The 22,369-nt window shown below is 51.3% G+C and overlaps 2 protein-coding genes across 10 annotated transcripts in view; both read left to right on the top strand.

The window, feature by feature from the left end:
- TNIK (TRAF2 and NCK interacting kinase) overlaps positions 1 to 2,045 on the top strand; it is a 172,622-nt gene extending 170,577 nt beyond the window's left edge. For 8 of the 9 annotated variants that reach the window (XM_063339462.1, XM_063339464.1, XM_063339459.1 and 5 more), the window contains one exon: positions 492 to 2,045. In XM_063339462.1, the coding sequence (XP_063195532.1) occupies positions 492 to 575 (84 nt within the window). In that variant the 3' untranslated portion in view covers positions 576 to 2,045. The remainder of the gene's footprint in view (positions 1 to 491) is intronic. The other variant, XR_010071710.1, reaches the window with a different exon arrangement.
- A 5,462-nt stretch (positions 2,046 to 7,507) lies between these two features.
- SLC2A2 (solute carrier family 2 member 2) lies at positions 7,508 to 19,284 on the top strand. Its single transcript, XM_063339411.1, has 11 exons — positions 7,508 to 7,725; positions 8,303 to 8,398; positions 8,948 to 9,225; positions 9,745 to 9,869; positions 10,641 to 10,756; positions 12,351 to 12,513; positions 12,810 to 12,997; positions 14,168 to 14,272; positions 16,185 to 16,286; positions 16,978 to 17,181; positions 17,351 to 19,284. The coding sequence occupies exons 1-11, from the start codon at positions 7,693 to 7,695 to the stop codon at positions 17,540 to 17,542; spliced, it is 1,602 nt and encodes a 533-aa protein (XP_063195481.1). The 5' UTR covers positions 7,508 to 7,692; the 3' UTR covers positions 17,543 to 19,284.
- The last annotated feature ends 3,085 nt before the right edge of the window (positions 19,285 to 22,369 follow it).

The following is a 22,369-nucleotide window of genomic DNA, read 5'->3' as shown; positions in this document are numbered from 1 at the left end:
CAGCACTAACTTTCCTGAAGAAAACCATCTCAAACCAAGGCAGATATTGACCCAAATGGTTAACGTTTAGCAAGATCGACATTACTGACAGCAGTCTCATTAATATTGCATAATAACTGGTGCCGTGGCAGTAAAATGTGATAAACTTGGTATTTTTAAAGCGTTCCAAACCTTGCTCTCTTTGGTAGCGATAGCGAGGGAGGTTTTATTACCGTGTTTACTAATAAGTGGTTCGATTTGATTAGAGTCTTGCGTGTGTTAGCTCCGGCCCCTTGAGCTCCGCAGAAAGCTGAGAACCGGGCAATAATGGGTCTGCAGAAAATTCCTGCCGTCATCCGGAGAAAACGAGCAGGGAGAGGGAGGTTTAGGCAGAGGAAACCATGGGGTGTGGGGGGCAGCTCCTGCTTCCTTCCCTCACCGAGAGCGCTCACAGACTTTTTCTTATAATAATAAAAGTTATTAATAAGGGGTTTTTTTTTGCTTCCCAACAGGTATTTTTTGCATCGGTGAGATCCGGAGGAAGCAGCCAAGTGTTTTTCATGACCCTCAACAGAAACTCCATGATGAACTGGTAACAGAGGAGCACTTGGCACTCACCGCCATGGCATTATTTCTAATTTAAAGGACAATTAAAACACGTGGACTAACACTGTAGAGGCAGAAGCGGAGGGCGCCGAGGAACACCGCTCCCCACGCTCCCCCGGCGCCGCCAGCCCCGGGACGGGGGCTGCGGGCAGGGATGGACTTTCGCGCTTGGACCCCCCCGAGGTCTCCTGATAACGCTGTGTTATAGTGGGTTATGAGTTTTCCTTTATTTTATTTTAATTTTATTTTTATTTTCCTTTCTCTTTGTCCCCTACTTTGTAAGAACGGGGAAAGAAACAGTGTCAAAAAGTCTGTTTTTAATTCTGTCTGCCTGCTAGCATCAAATATATAGTATGTTGTAAAGTTACCAATTAAATCTGGTGAGAGACAGCACAATAAATGTACCTTTTATCTTTGTGATGAAGGCCATAACCGTATAGCTGGGTAATTTTAGAAATCTTTTGCCTTCACCAACATTTACATGTTGCTTTTGGCAGCAACGGCTTAACGGATTTTTAAAGAAGAGAAAACGTAATAGGTTTTTTTCCCCTCTTTTGGGAAATGGATTTTAAGTGGCTAAACTACTAGCCTTAGACTAATAAAAATCAGCTACCATTTTTGTCAAGTCTGTCAATCCATATTTCTATATGGATCTTCACATAATGGTGTGTCTTGAATAGGGACAGAGGTGCCATTTGTTGTTGCTCTCCGGAGGTGCCCGCCTGCTCCGGGGCTTGGCCGCGGGCGCCGGGACGGGGGATCGGAGGAGGAGAGGACGCCGGAGCGGTCGGAGGAGCCCCCGAGGCGGGATTTGTGGCCGCAGACGGCTCCCGGGATGCCGCGGGTGCCGGACCCCCATGCCGAAGCCGGCGTGAGCTGTGGGCGCTCGTCCCCACCACCCGGAGGCAGCCGGCGCGGGGATGGGGATGACGACGACGAAACGAGCTGCCCGTCCCCGGCGTTGCTGGATTGGGCTTGTAAAGAGCTTAAAACAAAAAAATATATATATGTGTGGTTTCTTCGGCCAAGGGTCTGAATCTCTACTCGTTTTTCCGCCCCCTCCGCTCCCTAGGAATTACCCAACATACAGTGAAAGACAACATCTGTGCCGAACCGTGTGTGTGTGTTTAGTTCAGGTTGAATCGTGTCCTTATAAACTCTGCTCAGTTGATTTCCGTTTTCGGTGCGTATCTGGGGTTTTCTTTCTCAGTAGCTGCAAGCATGGCCGCCTGTGGTGTTGGGGTGTCGCATAACAAGGTCTGTGTTGCTGGTTTTAACCTACCTCGTTTCGGTTGGGGTTTGTTTTTTTGGTTTGGTTTATTTTTTTTTTCTTTTTTTTTTTTTTTTTTCCGTTCCGCTGTCGATCACAGCGCTGTTACCTCCAGCGACATATAGAGAGCTTAACTGGCAATCTTGGTGTACTCAGTAACGATGGCTTTATTAAAAAATGATTAAATCAACAGGACTTGGTCAAACTTGAATCTTTATCGAGGGTAAGGAGATGATGCGGGGTGGGAGGGGGGTGGCTCGGGATGGGACGAAGCATCCCGCGGGCAGGGCTGCGGCAGTGGTACCCGCGCGGGCGGGCAGGGCATCGCCTCGGTACCTGCGGAGGGATGCTCGGCAGGCGTTGCCTGCGGAGGGATGCTCGGCAAGGATTGCTTGCGGAGGGATGCTCGGCAGGGCACAACCTCCAGAGGAGAGCGGGCAAGAGGTGCTTTGCAGGTGCCTCCTTCACCCCCCGGCCCCGCTCCCCATGGCCCAGCGCAGCCCCAGGCAGCAGCCGCCTGCCCAGCGCCTGGCGAAGCACCCTGCGGAACGCGGTGACGGCCGTAACACCCCAACGCTGGAATTAAAACCCCACACGAGTCCCATCGCAGAAGACACGTGATTGCCACCGGCTCTTTATATTTTCACGGTGGTTAAAATATAAATAAAATAAAGCCCAGAGCTTTTTATGATGTTGCAAACTGATAACTTTTTTTTTATTATTATTATTTCGGTCCCCCTTGAAGTGATGAATACACAGCTTTTGGGTGATTTGGGTTGGGTTTTTTTTTATTGTGAGTTCTTTTTGGTGCAGTGACAATATAGAAGGGAATTGTGATGTTTAAACATAAGGTAGTTTGTGAATGTATTCTTTAAAACTGTGGAGTCGCTTGAATCAAAAAGCAAAAGCAGCTGATATTAACACAGTCTTGTCTACGGAGTGTGTCCCTGGACATACCACGGAGCAAACGCCTTTCTGGTGCCAACACAATAAACCACAAAACTTCGACATGAAGCCATGCCTTTTACGTTTTTGTAAATCAAAGCCGGGGTGTTAACAGTTAGCGGTGAAGTGGCTTTTTAGGGCTCCAAGTCGTGGTGCCCTTTGCCTGGAGGGGCTCAGGAAAGCGGCGGGTTTGGGCAGGATGAGCGCTGGGGGGGGACGGGGCACGTCCCCTGCTCGCTGCCGGGCAGCAGCCGAGGGATGTCTCGACGGACCGTCACCACCTGAAAACTTCTGCTCTTCTACAAAATCAACCCTTGGTTATTCTAAAGAATAATCCCCCTCCAAATACTCCTGGCTTTGATTTGCTTGTCTTTTGTCGTAAGTAAAATAGGCTTGCGGTTGATCAATGCTGTCAGAAACTACTTAATTTTTAGCGTTCAAAGAAATAAAACCTGGTCTCCTTTTAAAATCCGGTTTCTGGGAGGTTTTGACCTTTCCAGAAAGGAAACTTAGTTCTTCAGCGGAGCCGTGCTGCAGGAGGAAAAAGAGAAATCGTGTCTGTGCGTGCAGGAGTCACTCGAGTCTGTTGCAGACCGAATTATTTACAGAGTCGCTGCGAAGTATGGCAGGAACGTTGGGGACAAGTCGCAGCCTCCCTGGTAAATGACAGAAAAGCCCCAGAGGCGGTGGGAGGCCGTGGGGTCGCCCCCAGCACGCTGCAGACACCCGGGAGACGCTGGGTACCACCCCCGAGGTTAAGGATGCTCCGAGGTAAGGCTGTAGCAGCTGCCCCTGGGAATTGAATGTGTTTTCAAAGCTGTTTCCCGCCGTGATTATCAAATGCCGTTTTTCTTGTTGGGAGATTATTTCGGGGTTGATCGTATTATGTATTTTGGGACAGAAAGGGGGATGCTTGAGGTGACCCTGGCCCCGGAGCTGGGCTGGTTGATGGAAATGGTTGAAGTTGTGCCGCAGTTCCTTGTCTCGACCTGGTATCTTTACCACTGCGCTGCAAATTCGCCCAATTCTCCCTTTCAAATGTGTTTGGTGGGTCCGAAGCCCCTGTCCCCCGGGTGGCCCCAGCACTGCTGCCTGCCCCGGCTGCTGTGCGTATAGAGACAAAAAATGAGCATATATCGTGGTCTTTTTGCGCCAGCCTCTGGTGTGCCTCATCAGCCCGCTCGTACCCGGAGAGCCACCACCTTACGGTCTGGATCTTCCTTTCTTTTCCTTTTTGTTTTTGTTCCGGTTTGTTTTCTTTTTTTTTCTTCCTTTTTTTTTTTTTTTAAAAATCTCAAAGCTGCCTCTGGATGTGACCCAAAGGCAATAAAACGGGTGCGCAAATTACCCCGGCCGCGGAGAAAGCCTCACTCTCCGTACGGCGTCTTTAAATTACTTCCAGTGACGTGACAGCACGCTCAGCCCTTCAAAAAAAAAAAAGCAAAAACCCAACGATAAACTTTAACCCATTGCTTTTATCACGTAGCGTTAGATTTAGGAACACCACCAATTATAGTAGACACTACGTATAGTAGGCAACAAGCATGGCGATTCTGCGTGACAGCAGCGTTATGCATAGTTCTTACAGTGTATTAATCAGTAACTTATTAGAAATAATGCAAGCGCTGATGTTTGCAAATAACGTAAATGATGCCCATCGTGAAAGGTTAGGATTCATGCTACAGGGTGCAGTCCCCCGGGGTTAAGGGGTTGGATGCTGTTTAGGATTCCTGGCATTTGTGTATTTCGCGCGCTCGGGCAACGAGAAGATGGAAGAACACTTTGGAGCAGCTTCCTGCCAGGAGCCCCTGAGAAAAGCCACACAACCCTACGGCACTGGCCAAAGCGCTGAGAGGGATGCGGCGTGTGCTGCTGCCCCGAGAGCAGTGACACCGGCGTCACTACTGCGCTGTACCGGGGACCGGCAGCGATGCCCTCACCGGGGTCGCCCGCCCCCACGGCAGCGCTCGGTCACGCGCGTGGAGACCCGCGTTTGTCATCTGCGTGTTTCAACTCTGCATCGCACGGCGTTCCCGGGGTGACCACGGGATGAGTCTCTCTGGCTGAGCTGCTCTGTTTGCCCTGGCAAGGAACGCCCTGTGCTTTTGTGACCCTCACGTGCCCCTGTTACCCTCAGACGTATTCAAAGATCATCTGAACGTGGCCAAGAGAAAGTACAAGCAGGCTCCAGGCTGGCAAGCTCCCAGGTGAGGATGAGGATGGCAGGGCTGGCGCTGCAGGGAAGATGCCCGTGGGCCAGCTGCCATCTCCCCTTTGCCCTTGGTATCTCTGTGCCCTTGGTCAAATCCCTTAACTGCTGCCTGGCGAGGCTCGCCAGCCACGGGACGGGTTGGTAGTGCTCCTGAGCCGTGCTGCGTTGATATCTGCACCCTGCGGTCCCACAACCGGCCGTCAAACACGCAAGAGAGATTAGACGGGATGATCATTGATCCTGGTGGAGTCGGGCATGGTGCTCTGGCGTGTGGGAAGCGTTGTGCTTCAGTTTTCCAAGCGGACAGCCAAGGTGTGATGCTCTGAGAGCCCCTTTGGGAAGTGACTGCAGCGGGAGGCAGATTTACGCACCGACCCTTCCCATCCCGGAGCCTCGGGACCAGCCCCGAGCTGGCCTCTGCCAACGGCACGTCCCCATCCAGCCCCCCCGTTCCGAAAAACATGGGCTTGAATCTGTTAGAGTCACTGAGAGCTAAATATGTGCTTAAACTGCTGGGGGACAAGGAGGGTATCACAGCCCAGCTGGCATCACCGGGGGCAAGAGGCGAGGAAACCCCGGATACCCGCTGGCAGCATCCCACCCCGCAGGGAGGGTCAGAGGGGCCGGGAAGGGATGGGCAAGTCCCGGGACATCTTCATGCCTTTCGCCAGCAGACCTGGCTGTGGGAGGCTGGTGGCCACGGGACTTCCAGCCTTTGGAATCCAAAGTTTCCATGGAAGTGGCCGGCCCGCTCCTGGAGAGGTGATCGATGCTCACCCTGCCTCCCCACCGCTGCCCCAGCCTCTCCGCACCCCCTCCCCGGGAAGCCGGACCAAGGGAGGGCTCTGCGCTGTGAGCAGCAGCGGGGAGGACACCACAGGCCAGGGCAAGGCCACCCTGCTCCTTCCTTTCGGTATGTAGCTGGCCTTTGTCCCCTCAGACCGCCTCCGGTGGGCTGGGAAGAGCAGGGGGGAAAAGCAGCATCCTCCCTCAGCCAGGCACCTGCGATGGGATGGGGATCCCGGAGTGGGTCATCGATCCCGGCCAGGAGTTTCGCGGTGCCCGAGGTTTTCAGTTTGGGATGCTGGGTCAGGGCTCTGTCTTTTTTTTTTTTTTTTCCCCACATCAAACTTGAGCAGGTTGTTAATTGCCTGACCCCGCCAGCCCCCCGCGCGGAGGCATTTAACCACGGCGCAAAGAACCGGCGCTTGTAAATGCCTGGGTATCCACACAGCGCGAGCAAACAAACGCGACGGGCAAAGATCTCGGCTGGAAGGACAAATATTGGGGAAAAAAACTTCAAAAAGCTCAGCCTCGGGGCCCTCCCCCTTGCAGCTACGCCAGCCCGCGAGGAATGCAGGCGCTGTGGCTGGAATCAATGCCTGCATTAAAGCGATGAACTTTTCTCCTCCAGTTAAAGTTTTACTTTACTGGAAGAGACCAGTGCAAAGATTAGTGGTCCTGCTCATCTTTTTTTTTCCTTTTTCCCCTTCCTCTGTAGAAAGTACATTTTGTGCCCATGTGAAGCCTGGCTGACTGAGAGCATCATCCAATGAGTCGCCGTTAACTTCGCTGCCGGACCCGTCAGGAGTTTATCTGGGGGGTAACGAGCATTAATCACCTTCCCTGGGCTGATTCAGACTTTGACGTCTCTGCTACGGATGCCACCGCCCGCCCTGGCCCGGCGGCTCCTCTGGCTGATGATGTCAAGGACGGCGAAGCCCGAGCGGGACCAGCTCAGACCAGCTTGGGCAGATGGGCAAAGTTCACCAGGAGCGCGCGAGCCCAGCCAAAGGGCTGCGCTATTCGCCAGCATCGGCAACAGCTGACAGCCCGGCAATCAGCTGGCGGTGCCGAAAGGCTCAGCGTTGGCGCCGTTTGTGGGCTTTTTAAGGAAAATGTTGTGGTGTTGTAATGTTCTGGGTAATTTTGCCACGTTGTGGCTCCGTAAAGGCATGCAGCCGTCTCCTCTGAATGCTCAGGATGTATACGCACAGGGGTGTACGAGCATTACAGCTACGCAGGTATGTATGTACATATATATAGAGAGAGAGACCTTTACACATTTTTATTTATATATGTTTGGCTGTGTATGTTATATACACACAAAAATATAGTTTAAAGCAGGTGCCAAGTAAACACTAAATAAAACACTCGGTCATTTTCCAGCTTCTTTGCTGCATATGCTGGAAAGGTTCCTTCTTGCGAATTCAGCAAGGGGTTCACGTTGGAGCACATCAACCCGGCACAGAAGCCGAGAAAGGTGTTGAACATCTCGAAATAGGCTGTAGCGTGTTCCCAGGTCCCTGGAATGTCGCGTCGTGGACTGTTCAACGGAGGGAAGCCCCAAATCAGCCTTTCAGCTGGATCATTTGGATTTCCGAGGTCCGCTCCATGCCTTTGCCGGTCTCCCGTTGTTTCGTTTGTTCCCCCAAATACAGGGATTGGTAGCGGCTGCTCTGACCCGAGCGGTGGCCAAATAACGCGGGGAAGGCTTGGGTTTCTCATTAACTCCAGAGTTGATATAGTCCCATCTCTCGGCGCACCAGCCAGACAGTTTTCCCGTTCCCTCTTGTCTCCATCCCAGCCCTGCTGTCCCTCCGTCCCTGCCCAAGCTCCCACCTCACTCCGCAGCCCAGGACAGTGACCGCTCCCGGGAGGACAACGGAGGAGCTGCCAGATGGACAAGAAAAGCAAAATGCAAGAGGAGAAGGTAACTACAGCTCGGTGGTATTTTTACACTAGAATTTCTGTGGGAGCCCAGCACCGAGCAAGGGTATTTATTGCTTGCCACGACCAAAACCAACACAAAAAAAATCCCCTCCCTTAATTAATTGCTCTTTGATGTCTGCCCTTTTGCAGTGGCAAAGGGGTCAAGGGATGATTTTTTATTTTTAAGAGCTCAGATAATTTTGACTGTGATGGAAGGAAATAATACTTTTGAAAGAGCACTGCCGAAAAACACCATTTTGGTCATTTTTCCTAGCTGTTCTGCTCAGCGGAGGTGCTGCCCATGGGGATGGGACAGGGCAGCGGGGAGAGCCCCGGCACAGATTGCCCTTTGTGGGGCAACATCGCTCTGTCCTGGGGGCCTGATCCTGCCCATCCCTGGGGGCTTCGCCTTCTTCGGAGCCAGTCAGAGCGCCTGTGCTGCTGCAGCAGCATCCCTGGGTGCCACCGTCCCGGGCAGCGGGGTCCCTTGGGACGGGGATGGGGTCCCTTGGGACAGGGATGGGGTTTGGGCAGGGCTGGGACAGCGGGATGAGGCTGTTCTCTTCTTCCTCCCCCAGCACCTCACAGGAACGCTGGTCCTCTCCGTCTTCACCGCGGTGTTGGGCTTCTTCCAGTACGGCTACAGCCTGGGTGTCATTAATGCTCCCCAAAAGGTAAGACGAGCCCTCCCCAAGCCATGCACAGCCGAGGGACGAGGGCTTTGGGGCAGCCAGGGCTGGTTTGTCCCTCGCAGAAGGAAGGGACCTTCCGCTACCTCCCGCGGTACAAAGCCCCCACGATAAGGCAGCGGGGTGAGAAAACATTGAAGATACCCCCTCCCCACTGCCACCCCCTGCAGCGAAACGAGCGGGGCTCTGCACGCCGTGCTGCCGTTCCCCCCTGCAACGCTGTCCCTGTGCCCGGACCGAGGGACGGCACCTCTCCGCGGGTGCCAAATCCGGGCACCGCGTGCACCCCATCCCCGGGAGGAGGCGTCGAATGAGGGGGGGATGCTCCGCGCCTGCCCTCGCAGTCCCTCCCCGCTGGGGGTCCAGCTGTTGGGGAGCTGTGGGGGACCCCGAGATTCCAGCCCTGCAGAGCCTGTGGTGAAAAAGCTTTTCCTGGGGCAGAAAAAAAAAAAAAAAAAAAAAAAAAAACATAACAGGGTTTGGGGGTGGTTATAGATTTGAGCTGACGGCGGTTTTCCTCTTTGCCCGTCACAGGTGATAGAAGCCCACTACGGGCGTGTGCTGGGCATCGCCCCCCTGGCCAGACATGCCATCAACACCTCCGGGGAGGACGGCACCGGCGCCGTCCCTGGCACGGAGCCCTGGGGTGGCACCGAGGGCACGCTGGCACCCCCGGCTGACGCGGGCGAGGATCTCGGCACCTCCCCGCACCTCATCCTCACCATGTACTGGTCCCTCTCCGTCTCGGTGTTCGCCATCGGCGGCATGGTCTCCTCCTTCACCGTGGGGTGGATCGGTGACCGGCTGGGGAGGTGAGGGGACCTTGTGTGCTCTGACTCGCGTGCCAAAGCCCAAGCCTTTCTGTTTCATTTTTGCCCTGGAACCGTTTCTTCCCCGCAGAAATACAATTTGTGTTATTTTCCACAATCTAATGAAAAAAAAAAACGTAACCTCAAGCCTCCAAAATACTGTTCCAAGCATCACAGAGGTCTGGCTTATTAAAACCCTCAATTATACATCAGACATTTTATTGCAACTTTTTGCAGTTCAGACAAGCAGCTGATGAGCAGCCCCGACTAACTTCCAAATTCCCCCCCTTCTTTCCATGGCAAAGGGGAGAAGAGGGCATCTGCATGGCATTGGCACAGGCTGTATAATATTCTTTTAGCTACTCCGATTGCAGCCCTGTCTGATGTTTTTCCAGTGCCTACAACCATTATTTTTTCCCGTGTAGTGCTGATTAAGTCACTTAGTAGCTCTGACTGTGTGTCGCGATGGCTGCTTTGGCTGCGAGAGGAGTCAGAACGAGCTGTGCTGCTGCTGCCTTGCAGGGTGAAAGCCATGCTGGTGGTGAACGTCCTCTCCATCGCCGGGAACCTCCTCATGGGGCTGGCGAAATTCGGGCCATCTCACATCCTCATCATCGCCGGGAGAGCCGTCACGGGACTGTACTGTGGTAAGTCCAGGCAGGGTCATCTGTTCCTTGGCTGGCCGCTGCGTGCTGCAACGCTCCAGGGCTGCCGTCAGAGTTTCTTCTATTTTAAGATCTTTTTTTTTTTTTAGTTCAGAAGTGGTTTCAGAGGTGGGAGTTTCCCTCTTCCCCCTGTGTCTGTCCTTCTCAATCCAGGATCTTTCCCATTTGGGTCCGTTCTATCATGAAATCGTTTTATTTTACATATCCTAGGAAGGAGCAACTCCCTCTTTTCTATCTCAAGGCTCGGTCTTGGTGGTGGCGGCTGTAACAGTATGTTATCAGCCATGCTGTTTAATAGGTTCCCTAGACAACAGTACTATCTAGCACACAGTACAGGAGTACTGTACATAGCAGGGATAAGATAGTAGGCAAATAATATGCAATCACATAAGAATTAGCATAGAAATAACAGCTCATTATCACTGTTTCTGGTATGCAAATACAACACTCCGCTCTGCAGGTTCAAGGCAAGTTTTAAGAAAGCTCTTTGCTCTGTGATAACTTCTCCCAGGGGATGATCTCTGCTCCATGCTCCTACGTGTGTGTTCAAGTGTAAAGGCTTCCCAGCTCGGGAATCTGGGGATATCCCGGCACCTTTGCAGGGTGCGGGTGGTTCCCAGGCAGGCACGAGGGACATGGTGGGATGTGGGATGCAGCACACGGGCTCCATCTTCCTTTCCTATTTGGGAATTGGTTTTTGCTGGTTGCTGAGCTGTGGTCTGGAGAGGTGACAACCATGTGTGCCTGGTGCAGGGCTCTCCTCCGGACTCGTGCCCATGTATGTCAGCGAGGTCTCTCCCACGGCCCTTCGAGGAGCACTGGGGACATTGCACCAGCTCGCTATCGTCACGGGAATCCTCATCAGCCAGGTAAGAAAGAAAGCACACGAGTCCAGAAAGGGTATTTCAGAGACTAGAGATGCCCCAGGGATATGCTGAGGTATCACTCACCATTCCTCCCCGAAACTGAAGGAGAGTGGGAAGCCATCTGCTCTAATGGGGTTAAACTCCTACCTTGAGTCAGAGGTGTCCTTAACAAAGATGACTTCTCATGAAATAAAAAGTACTTCTGCAAACAATTTCTCCCCTCCACTGCAAAGTTTTTGCAGCCATTTCATCCGAGTCAGGCTGGATCATGAGTATGAGATCCCTGATATTCAGGTACTCAGAAATGGCTTCATCAAGAAGCAGGGAGTCCAACACAGAATCATAGAATCATAGAACCACAGGGTTGGCAGGGACCTCTGGAGATCATCTCGTCCAACTCCCTGCCAGAGCAGGGTCACCCAGAGCAGGTGGCACAGGAACGCGTCCAGGCGGGTTTGGAATGTCTCCAGAGACGGAGACTCCACCACCTCTCTGGGCAGCCTGTGCCAGGGCTCTGCCACCCTCAAAGGAAAGAAGTTCCTCCTCATGTTGAGGTGGAACTTGCTATGGTCAAGTTTGTGCCCGTTACCTCTTGTCCTGTCCCCGGGCACCACTGAAAAGAGCCTGGCCCCATCCTCCTGACACCCACCCTTTCAGTATTGATAAGTGTTGATAAGATCCCCCCTCAGCCGTCTTTTTTCCAGACTGAAGAGACCCAAATCCCTCGGCCTTTCTTCATAAGAGAGGTGTTCCAGTCCCCTCAGCATCTTCCATCAGCATTGCCCACCAAGGCAGGAGTCCCAGCTACATGACAGGTTGGCACATAACTGTACTGAGAACCAACACATCCAGAAAAACTTAACGTAATCACAAAGTTCCTCTAATCTGACTTAACCAAAGACTAGGGACAGACCATGGGGGAAAAAAACCTTGCAAGCTAGATCCTGCCAGCTCCACTGGCTGTGGGAATACAAAAAATGCATCGCCAATTGTAGAAGGAAAAAGGTCACAAGGACTCACAACCCCTCTGGAGGACCTTTTTCAATGCCACAACGACACACTGAAGCTGAGCTCCAGTTAGCCTATTTGCTGAGCTGCAGCCCTGGTGTTCAGACTGTGCTGGTTAGTGGCCAGGCAGCTGGGGCATCCCACATCACGTGGACCTCCACCCAAGCTCCGCACCTTTGTGGAAGTGCTTAGGACACATATGCCCATAAAAACCCATACCCTAAAAACGCAGGATAGCAAGGTCCGAGGAGAAAACACTTAATCGGGATGCCTCTATTTGCTGAGTGCTTCTGGCCAGGCACATATCTCCTGCCAGTGGCACATCCCAGTGAGGACTGAGTCACCCCAAGTTGGGGAACAGGCTTGCAGAGGGCTGTCCCAAAGCCTCACTCATGACATTTTACGCCATCTGTTCATTCCCTCCTTGTAAATGTGCGTCATAACTAAAGAAATCAAATTGCGAGGACTGAGAATTGGTATTTGCTTCTAGTTTTCTTCCAGGTCGCCACTTAGAAATGCCATAGTGGTCCATCGCTTTCTTCTTCTAGGGTGCAAAATAAGCCATTCACACGTGCCTCAATTATTCCAGGTCCTCGGACTAGACTTTCTCCTGGGCAATGACGAGATGTGGCCCCTGCTCCTCGGTCTGTCCGGCGTGGCTGCCCTCCTGCAGTTCTTCCTGCTCTTACTGTGCCCCGAGAGCCCACGATACCTTTACATCAAACTGGGGAAGGTGGAAGAAGCTAAAAAAAGTAAGACACACATTCTGGGCTTGTCTGGAGTTGCTTTTATACTATACATAGTATTAAACACAGAAGGACGAGGCTTGAGCGCGGTGTCTCAGCGCTTTCACAGAACTAACGTGCGGCCGCCCCTTGCCAAGCAGGCACATTTTTGGGGCTTGATGTGCCATAGGAGTCCTCAGAGCAAGAGGATGTGACTGTCCATGTGGTTGGCTTACCCTGGGTTTTGGCTAGAGAGATCCTTGTCCTTACTCTGCTCCTCGTCTACCATGAAAATAAAATGCCAATCTTTTCTTTCTCTTAAGGTTTGAAAAGGCTCAGAGGAAACTGTGACCCGATGAAAGAGATTGCTGAGATGGAAAAGGAAAAGCAAGAAGCTGCTAGTGAAAAGAAAGTCTCCATAAGGCAGCTTTTCACCTCTTCGAAGTACAGGCAGGCTGTTATCGTAGCGCTGATGGTGCAGATATCTCAGCAGTTCTCAGGAATCAACGCGGTGAGTCTCCCAAAACGTTTGCCTATAAAGAAATCCACACTGAGCATGAAAAGGCAATGCTGGCTCCATCCAAGCCATGTAGGGGTGAAGAGAAGTCTCTCCCGTGACTGCAGCAGGCTCCTCGGCCACCATCATCAGTGATGAAGGTGGACATCACCACTGAGCCAGGCTGCGGGAGGGCAGGAGGGGAGAAGGATGCGAGGGAGTTCAGTATGAAACCAGCTGGCACAGCGAGTCGTAGAATCATCATAAAATTGTCTGGGTTGGAAGGGGCCTTTCAGATCATCGAGTCCAACCATCAACCATCAGAGTTCACACTGAGCTCTCCCGTGACCCTCCTCAAACCTGGGTATGTCAGCAGTTTGCTCTCTACCTGCTCACCCCAGGAGCCACACAATCACCCTCTTTTAGCAATTTTTAGCTGAACAGTTTTTGCAGCATCTCCTGGGATACCAGAAATTACCATTTTATATCTAGAAGCACGGAGCCGCCTTTTCAAAATTGGCTAAGACTCGGATTTTTGGAAGCCTGGTGGCAATTTGACAAAGGCTGAGGCCTCTGTCCCACCACCTTTCAAAACTCTGAGAGCGTTCCCGCACCGCAGCGTGGGGCAGCCCACAGGGATGCTCAGCCTTGCAGGGCTGAGCCGGGGATGCGCAGCCCGCGGAGCCCGGCTGCCCCAGCTCGATGCTGTGCCCAGCCCCATCCACCAGCCGTGGGGTCAGCCACCCGTTTACCTCCTGCCCTGAATTTCCACAAGATAGGAATTGCCTTATTTGTTGAGAGAAGGGAAAGACTTGAGTCATTCCAACGTAGCAATATTTTAAAATTCATTTAAAACTCAGTCATGTTCAGGTATTTGTCTCCAGCGCTCGGCGCTTGTGATCTGGCGTTCAAGATTAAACACGGGACTACATGCCAAAAAAAAACCAGCTTAAAATGTGCAAATGCAATAGCTCTGGAGGGGAATTTCAATAGGAATTTTAACTCCCTCAGGCTCCTTTGAAAGTTTCAGCTTTAATTATTACAAGAAGCCATTAAAAAGTTGGAAAAGTAATCATAATTAAATTACTTCACATCTCAGCCAAGCAAGTGCAAGGCTTCCCTCAAGAGAACAAAAAGTTCCACCAGCCCTGTTACCTAATCCTTCATCCTAATGTATTTTGATAGATCTTTTACTACTCTACAAACATTTTCGAGAGAGCTGGAGTTGACCAACCAGTTTACGCAACGATTGGCGTTGGAGTGGTGAACACAGTCTTCACTGTTATCTCCGTAAGTAAATGTTCCTGCCCCTTAGGCTACAAAAACACGTAAGCTAGAATGTGGTTTGGAAATTTGATTTTTATCCTGGAGCTGGGGCTGGGATATGCGATTTTGCAGGGCTGACCCTGCGCGCCTTGCAGGAAAAAATCATTCCCTGGGCAAGTCTCGTTTGAAAAATCAAGCCTTGAAATACAGCCTGTTGCTATCAAACAGCACCGCTGAATGCCTCCTGAGTGAAAACTGCATCACCGTGTTTGGGGAAGCTCTGGTAGTTCAGCGTGTCCCCTCAAAATAAAAGCTGCCTTTGAGACTGAAATTCTGCGGGTCCTATTCCCCCTGGCGTTGCGACGGGGAAGCCAGTAGCTCACAATCTCCCTCTTACCTGTTATCTTTCAAATTGTTTTCCGTATGTACATAGTGCCTGCACGAGTGATATCCAGAGGCTATTCCACAGTAATAAATTAATCTAGCACCTATCCTCATCGTATTTGCGCAGTGCTCCGCAGCAATAAAAGGATGGTTCCGTTTTCACAGCCTTTCCTTTCATTGTCTCTCTCCTGAGAGTATTAACACAATTCCTATCAGCAGGCAATTATTTTTTTTTTAATGTGGCCATTAATATAAGATCAGGAAATGCCAAGCCCATTTCCCTCACATCTCTAGAGAGACTTAGGGAGGAAAGGACTTCTACCCACCACGAAGCAGGACTAGCTACAGGGTAGAAATACACAGCTCTGAGAGATCTTAGTCCAGCGTGCATGAGACAGGAGGTCTTGGGGCGAACCTGCTTTAGAAGTAGATCATCCCAGGTCCCATACAGAGGAGAAAAGATGATGTTTATTGTGAAACGAGGCACGGAGGCATGCGGTTGGAAGAGGTCTTTCTCCAGCTTGGAGGGTCTCCTGCAGTTTGATCTCCACCTTGGGGCTGTGGTACTTGCAGCCTGGGGCATTTGATCTTTGCTTCTTTTGGCCAGGAGCACTTAAAAATTACCTGCATCTGTCAATAAATGACTGACCCCGATCAAAAGGCAGAAGCATCGACGGCTGGGTGGACCTTGGCAAGGGGAGAAGGGAGCACAGAGGCTCGCCCTCTGCAGCTTCACGAGTCTGCAGGATGAACTGCCTCCAGGAAAACAGATGGTCTCTCAGAAGCATAAATCACTTGCTGTAATGGCAGGAAAGATTGAGCTGATGGCCAAAGGTGTCCTTTCGAGCAGAGGGGAAGGAGCAGGCAGCCTCAGAGGCCAGGGCACGGTATGTTAGGGCAGGCCAGATGCACTGTCCTCTGGAGTTACCTACACCTCCCCATTGGGTGAAGCCGTTGGTACAGCCTTAGATGTCAAAAGTTGGGTGAGATGGCTGGAGTTCACTAAGAGGAGCGGAGAAGGAGCAAGCTAAGCCTTGTGGCTACCAGGGAAGCAGAAGGAGTCTGGGAGAAACTGGAGGAAAAAATCCTGACTCCAGCTGCTACACAACTATCCCTGCCCTAGGACTGGCAAGGTGCAATGGCTGGTGAGGTGACTTGATACATGCTGCATTTTCAAGGTTGCTTCCAAACTAATGCAGACCTAGCAAATTTATTTTAAAAAAAAAAAAAAAAAAGAGAGAGAAAAAATGTCCACAGTCAGCAATATATGTGTAGGAGCAGTGGGAAGTCCTGAGAGCTTGGCAATGCATGAGCTGTCAGTATATGTGGGTTTGTCCTGCCCTTGCCAGGGCAACTGCTCAGTCTGGCTCCCTAACAGCCACCAGCAGAGTCTCTGACACTTGGAAACGAGCACATAAATCTCCACCGCGAGAGCTAAAAGGGCAGAAGCGCAGCGTGGTAGTGGTGACAGGCTGCTCATTGCTGATGGACCTGATTGAACCTCCTGAGAACGGCGATGCTGGAGACTGAGCTGCTGCACATGTTTCTACAGGTCTTTCTGGTGGAGAAGACAGGCAGGCGGTCCCTGTTCCTGGCTGGTTTGATGGGCATGTTAATAAGCGCCGTGGCCATGACAGTTGGACTTGTGCTCCTGGTAAGGATTTCTCTCCGTTTTTTTCTCTATGGTTTGCAAACAAGAGCAGACCAACCACCCTTTAAAAGTTAATGTTTTGCATTTTCATCTCAAAGAAGTTCAGAAAACATTTGTCCTTAGAAGGGACAGTTCAAAGTGGCCATAGCTGGAGCCATCTCTGGTTACGGCAGTGCCTGAGGACATTGCACTCTTTGGCCCCTGAGATACCCCAGTGCTGCTAGAAATGATGTGTGTCCCCTGTCCCCTCCCTGAGCCCACTGACAACCTCAGCTCCTTACACAGCAACTGCACTATTTGCACAGCATAGTCCCATGCCTGCTAAGAAAACCCAGGGCATACCTCCACGTGCCCTAAACCCTCAACCTGCATCTCCCTGGCTTGGCACAAGGATGCTAGACTACCATCTTGTCATAAAAAAGGGACAAATTATTCCTTCGACACCCAGGAGAGGGGTCAGGCTGTGAGACACGGGGCAGAACCGGCAGGGGATGGAGCCAGCCCCCATCAAAATCAGTCCAAAGCATTGGTGTAAGCCCCAGTGATTTGCAAGAGTTTAGAGCTTTAATTATGCATGTCCAGTCCCCACTTGTCTGAATAGAAAGAAATTTCTGAAAAAGAAGCCTAATTAAAGTAATTAGTGATAATTAATGAGTCGTGTTGGGACCGTAACACTGAGCGCACCCTCTTGCAGAGCGAGTTTGCCTGGATGAGCTATGTCAGCATGGTCGCGATCTTCCTCTTCGTCATCTTCTTTGAAGTGGGGCCGGGGCCCATCCCCTGGTTTATCGTAGCCGAACTGTTCAGCCAAGGCCCGCGCCCCGCCGCCATCGCCGTCGCCGGCTTCTGCAACTGGACCTGCAACTTCATCGTGGGAATGTGTTTCCAGTACATAGCGGTAAGAAACCCCTCTAAAACCGGAGCGATACGGTGTGGGATGTGCACGTGCCTCCCAGATCTCCATCCCCAAGTCCCGCTGGGCAACTCAGCCACCCAGGGTAGGAAGGTGAAGCCATCCCCGCGGTGCTGATGGTGGTGTCCCCTGTTCTCATTTCCCCCCACTGCAGGATCTGTGCGGACCGTACGTGTTTGCGATCTTTGCAGCTCTGCTTCTAGTCTTCTTTCTGTTCGCTTACTTCAAAGTACCAGAGACGAAAGGAAAGTCCTTTGAGGAGATCGCAGCTGTGTTCCGCCGCAAGAAGCTCCCAGCCAAAGCCATGACTGAGCTGGAAGACCTGCGAGGCAGTGAGGAGGCATAGATATTGCCACAGACCCAGAAAGGAGGGACTGAACATGGACCTCCTTCAGGCGCCGCAGGAATAACGTTGGGCAAAAGTCTCATTTCTCAAAAACCTTGCAGCTGGCAGACCAGGAGGACCCATCCATCAGAGGCCTTCTGGCTGCTGCATCTCACACCTCCGAGCCGCAGATGCTAGCCTGGAGTTTTACTCTGAAATACTCAGTACAACTGGGCTGTGGGAAGAGCCAGGGAAAGGACAGGAGGAATACATTGCATGTGCGTCTCCATGCCCCACTGGAAGAGCCCAGTGGGACGATGATCTTCCTACTTGGCAAAGCATTACGTTGAGCAGGGTCATCGCTCAGATGGAATGAAGGAAAGAGGGGTCGGGTGATGCTGTAGCCTCATGTTTTCACCTTTTTGTCCCGTGCTTGCTGCTTCCTTCTGCTGAGTGAGCTGATGCCTTGAGAAACCAACTGCTAGTGCCGTTGTGCTACCAGCGCCCGGCACTGATCACCCGAGGTGCTAAGGAAAACAGACCGAGCAAACTCCCCCTTACTCTTGCCTGTGCAGAGGAAGAAGGTGGATCCCACCTGGATCGGTTGGGATGCACCTTGCTTGCTTTGCTATCTGTGCATTACAGAATCTCATACGGATTTCTCAAGTCACAACATTTTTTTGGAGAATCTTAGAAACTCTGTCTGGGCTGATGTGCCTTGTTTTTTCTTTTGTTTCAGCCAGACTGTTTACCTCCTCTTTCCTCCTCCAAAGCCTTTCCTCCCTCCTTTATCCCTGCGGCAGCACAAGCCACAGCACGTCCTTGACCATGCAATGAGTCCGGCTGACATCCCTCCCGTGGTGTGACCATCACCAGGTCACCTCCCCTCGCTGCTCCTCCCTCCCCACCCTCTGCCTCTGCCTCCCCTTCCTTTTGTACAATGCTTAGACCCACAGGCTCCAGCTTCAGCGTGGGCTCCCCGTACCCTAACACTTAATGATAATAAGGGGAAACGGATATTGCAGCGTTAACTGGAAGGTGCCCCACCGATCCGACCCCCACTTTGCACCACTTAAGGTTTTGCTGGCTGGATGTGCTTCAGACAACATAGTGTGCGAGCAGGAGGTTGTGTTGTTTCTATAGCCTTGTTTGTGCTTGTTTAGCTTCTTCATGAGATGCTTTTATGTGACAAAATCAAATCGCAAAGATTTTTCTTCCTTTTTTTGGGGGGAGGATATGTTGGGATCATTGTAAAAGCCTGCTCTCTGTCTGCTTGACTTTTATGATTTGCATGTTCCTCGTTGTCCTACCAGGTTACTTTCTAGCAACTTTCTCAGGACAGAAATCCATTATTTATTTAGAGATGAAGCACCAGCATTGCTCAGTCACTGTGACTGCCAGTGACAATAAAGTAACAGAGGATGGAACACAATGAAAAGCCTGAGAACAGATGGACCAAGGAGGATCGTAGGCTGGATTTGGTTTTAGGGAAGGTCCCCGGTGCACAGAAGAGAGCAGCGGAGCTGGGGCGCAGGCTCTGGGTCAAGCCGTCAGAGTCTATCATCTGCTGCAAACAGGTCTCCTCGGGTGAGACCAGCGTGGCAGGCTCAGAGCCACTCCATGGCGTCTAGTGCAGGCATTTAAATGTTATGATGGATTCTCTGAATGTAAAAAAAAAAAAAAAGGACAAAAAAGAGATGGGTTCTTGCTTTCAGCAATGTTATCTACGTCTGTTACATAAAAGTGACAATGAGCAACATCTACGGCATGTGTTGGCTTGCACCGTTGTGGTTTTTTTTTTTCCCTCTGCACATCTCAGTCGTGTTTCCAGCTCCAGATGGGAGGTATTTTCCTGGCAGGGTATGTTTGCTCCATGGGTGATAATTGCTGTGCAAACCCCTCAGCTAAATCCCTTTGAAATGGATGGTCCAGAGGTGAGACTGCAGGGCTGGGAGGCAGCCCTGGAGCCGGTGGGAGCTGGCTCTGCATCGGGATGGACCTTCACTGGAGGCACGCAGGCATCTAACCCCAGCTGTCCCCACCAGCCACCTGTAAAAGCCCCCTGTAAAGCGCACCTCTGCTTGCATGGGCGCTGGTGCAGCTTAAAGCTTGGTGCTGGGACCTCTCTAGGCACAACAGGCAGGAGCGACGGGGTTCGAAACAGATTTGCCCCTGCTCTGGGGGCAAAGCCAGGCTGGGTTCCCTCCAGGAATGGGAGGATGGGACAGCAGAGACAGGGAGGGTCCTGGCACTGGGGTCACAGATGTCCCCGCTCGGTCTTTGTCAGCTGGCCAGTCCATACAAACGAAAGGGCTCGAGCTATGGCCACACAACGGTCATACAGGTGGTAGAACATGAGAAAGGCTGGCCAAAACTGCTTCTCTAAACTTCTGCTGAGCTTCGTCCTAATGCCTGAGGGGCATCAGTCAGTGACACTGTCAGCAACTCTGCAGCGAGGGCTCATTTATTTAGCAACATTCCGAACTGCCAGTCTTTGTTTTCCTGCGTGTTACAAAGTGAATGAGAATAGAAAGCCTGATCTGATTACTGTAACGTAGCACATTCATTAGTTTAACAAAGCCCACAACACTAACACTGCCCATAGCTATATTCCTGAACTTCACGGAAGATCTGCCTGGGGGTTCAGAGGCACTTAAGGAAAATGACTCCGTAAAAACGGTTGTCAGCTGAAAGCTGTGTGTATACTTATTCAGCCTTTCTCTCCTTGTTTCATCCCACACCTCTATGAAGGTTCTGGCTAAACAGGAGCCACAGAGCTAGCAGACTTCACATGCCACTAATTATTTTTTCCCAGTCTGCTTCCAGCATGCTGTGAATTCTGTGGGCTAACGAGACGCACCCCGAGTTTCAGATTGTGCTTCCTCACCACTGCATATAAGGGAAGCCAGCCTTCTCCTTCCTGGCTGGGACCTCCCACCAGGGACCCTCTTGGGCCACAACTGGACAACATGCCTTCACGCCTTTTACTATTATAATTTCATTTATTTGTATATCCCCCTGGACATGATGCTTTGCTCACCCCGGGATGTTTCAAATCAATTCCGCTCACGGTTGCGGTGGGGCAGGCTGCAGCCTGGGGTGGGATGTGCAGAGCTCGGCGCTGCCGAAGGCTGCAGCAAGCCCTGTCCTCGCCAGCGCTGCGGTGGAAGGATTACGCTGATACGCTGGGCTGTGCTATCACAAGTGCACTTTTACCACGTGTGACGATGCAGGAAGGGGTCATACAAGTTGACTAAATCTGCAGATGTGTTTACTTCTGTCTTGTCACATCAGGCTGGTAATTAGGACTGTACACTTTATCTGTCCTTGCTACCTGCAAGTTCCAGTTCAAACTTGTTCTTGAGACACAGCTCGTTGAATCATTATTTTTATCTCTCAGCGTTACAGTTTTACTAAGTTGCTAATCATTAAGAAAATTTAAAAGACCAAGTCAGACTTATTAGCTAAATGGTCATTGCACTTTAGTTAACATGCGAAATATGTCGCCATACTGTGGTTGGCTAATAATGCAATATAATTAATAATACCTGAGAAAGCATCTCGTCAGCAAGAGCTTTGACAGTGTTTTCCTAATGTGCTGAGATGACAGCCATTAAGACTTTCCTGTTGTGTCAGACAAATGGCTAACGATATCCAGTTTCCCACTCTCTAGGCATAATTTTAAAATTAGTTTGACTTCCCTAATCCAATAAACTCAGGACATTTGGCCCCATTAACACTTTCCACACTAATTTATCACAGATTTTTCTGCCTCACTTCAACTTGTTTTTCGTCGCTGAGAAGCGCTACCCTCCATCTCCCGAGTCTCAGCTGATGAGGATGAAGCTGAACCAAGTGCTGCATATACAGGGAGCAAGCCTTTGAGGTACCACGGATATTCCAAGGTGCTCCGTGTCCTTATCTTTCACTGAAATCTATGGGACCTGCGGAATTACAAGCTCTGCATCCAGCAGCACATGTAAGCATGAGATTTAATTTAAGGTAACTAAGCCTGTGCTCAAGTGTTTTCACTAAATCCTGAAGCTTTACCCAGAGGCACAGCCTGAATAGCTGTGCTGAAGGAATCTCCTCCCCAGCAGGGTGGCAATAAATCCTGGCTGTAGATCAGCGGTCCTTAAATTTTACAGGCTGTAGGTGTAACTGCAGACCCGAGGCTTGGGCAGCGAGTGCCTCGTGGGTTTGCCCCCCTCTATTCTGTTCAGGAGAGAGAGCATCTCGCATGACTATGAAAGCACCAGGCCCCCCATGTCGTGGGTGGGATATCACTGGACTAGCACCAACTGCAGCCCCAGGAGGAGGGAACAGCCGGAGTTACTGTGTGCTTTCCCCCTTCCTTGTGGGAGTTACAGGTGGTTCCCGCCAGCTCAACGTCCCTGCGTTGTCACCACTTGCCTCTGCTCTCGTGTATGCTCAGGGTAATTCCCTGGGTAATTCAGCTGGCACGGCTCTCTGCGCACACCTCATCCGACCACGTTTGTCCGGCTGGGCGGTTGTGTGGACCACGGAAGAGGTAAGGGTGACCACGGAGCAGGCAGAGCCAGTACTGCGGTAGTTTTTAAGAACCCCAGGGCATGCAGCCCCGAATAATTGTAGGAACCATCCAGCATCCCAGAATCCCTTTCTCAAGGCTGATACAAATGCAAAGTGAGTCACTGGCACTGCATTCCTTCTTCCTAGGAAGCAGAAGGTGAACGGCAGGATTAAAGCAGTGCCTGCAGCAGAATTGCGTGCCGATGGCAAGGTCGCTGCAGAGGCTCTTTAACTGGGCTCACACTACATGGAGAGATTGTATGTAGGAGGTCAGAGGGTCTGCTGAGCCTGGCACTG

The sequence above is a fragment of the Chroicocephalus ridibundus genome, chromosome 6 (genome assembly GCF_963924245.1).
Source record: "Chroicocephalus ridibundus chromosome 6, bChrRid1.1, whole genome shotgun sequence".
Taxonomy (NCBI): domain Eukaryota; kingdom Metazoa; phylum Chordata; class Aves; order Charadriiformes; family Laridae; genus Chroicocephalus; species Chroicocephalus ridibundus.
This window is presented reverse-complemented; position numbering and strand designations above follow the sequence as displayed.

Excerpts from the sequence above, each read along its gene's own strand:
- SLC2A2 (XM_063339411.1), top strand. The coding sequence starts at position 7,693 with ATGGACAAGAAAAGCAAAATGCAAGAGGAGAAG. Across the intron at positions 7,726-8,302 it reads GCAAAATGCAAGAGGAGAAG|CACCTCACAGGAACGCTGGT; the intron begins GTAACTACAGCT and ends TTCCTCCCCCAG. Across the intron at positions 16,287-16,977 it reads CAGTTGGACTTGTGCTCCTG|AGCGAGTTTGCCTGGATGAG; the intron begins GTAAGGATTTCT and ends ACCCTCTTGCAG.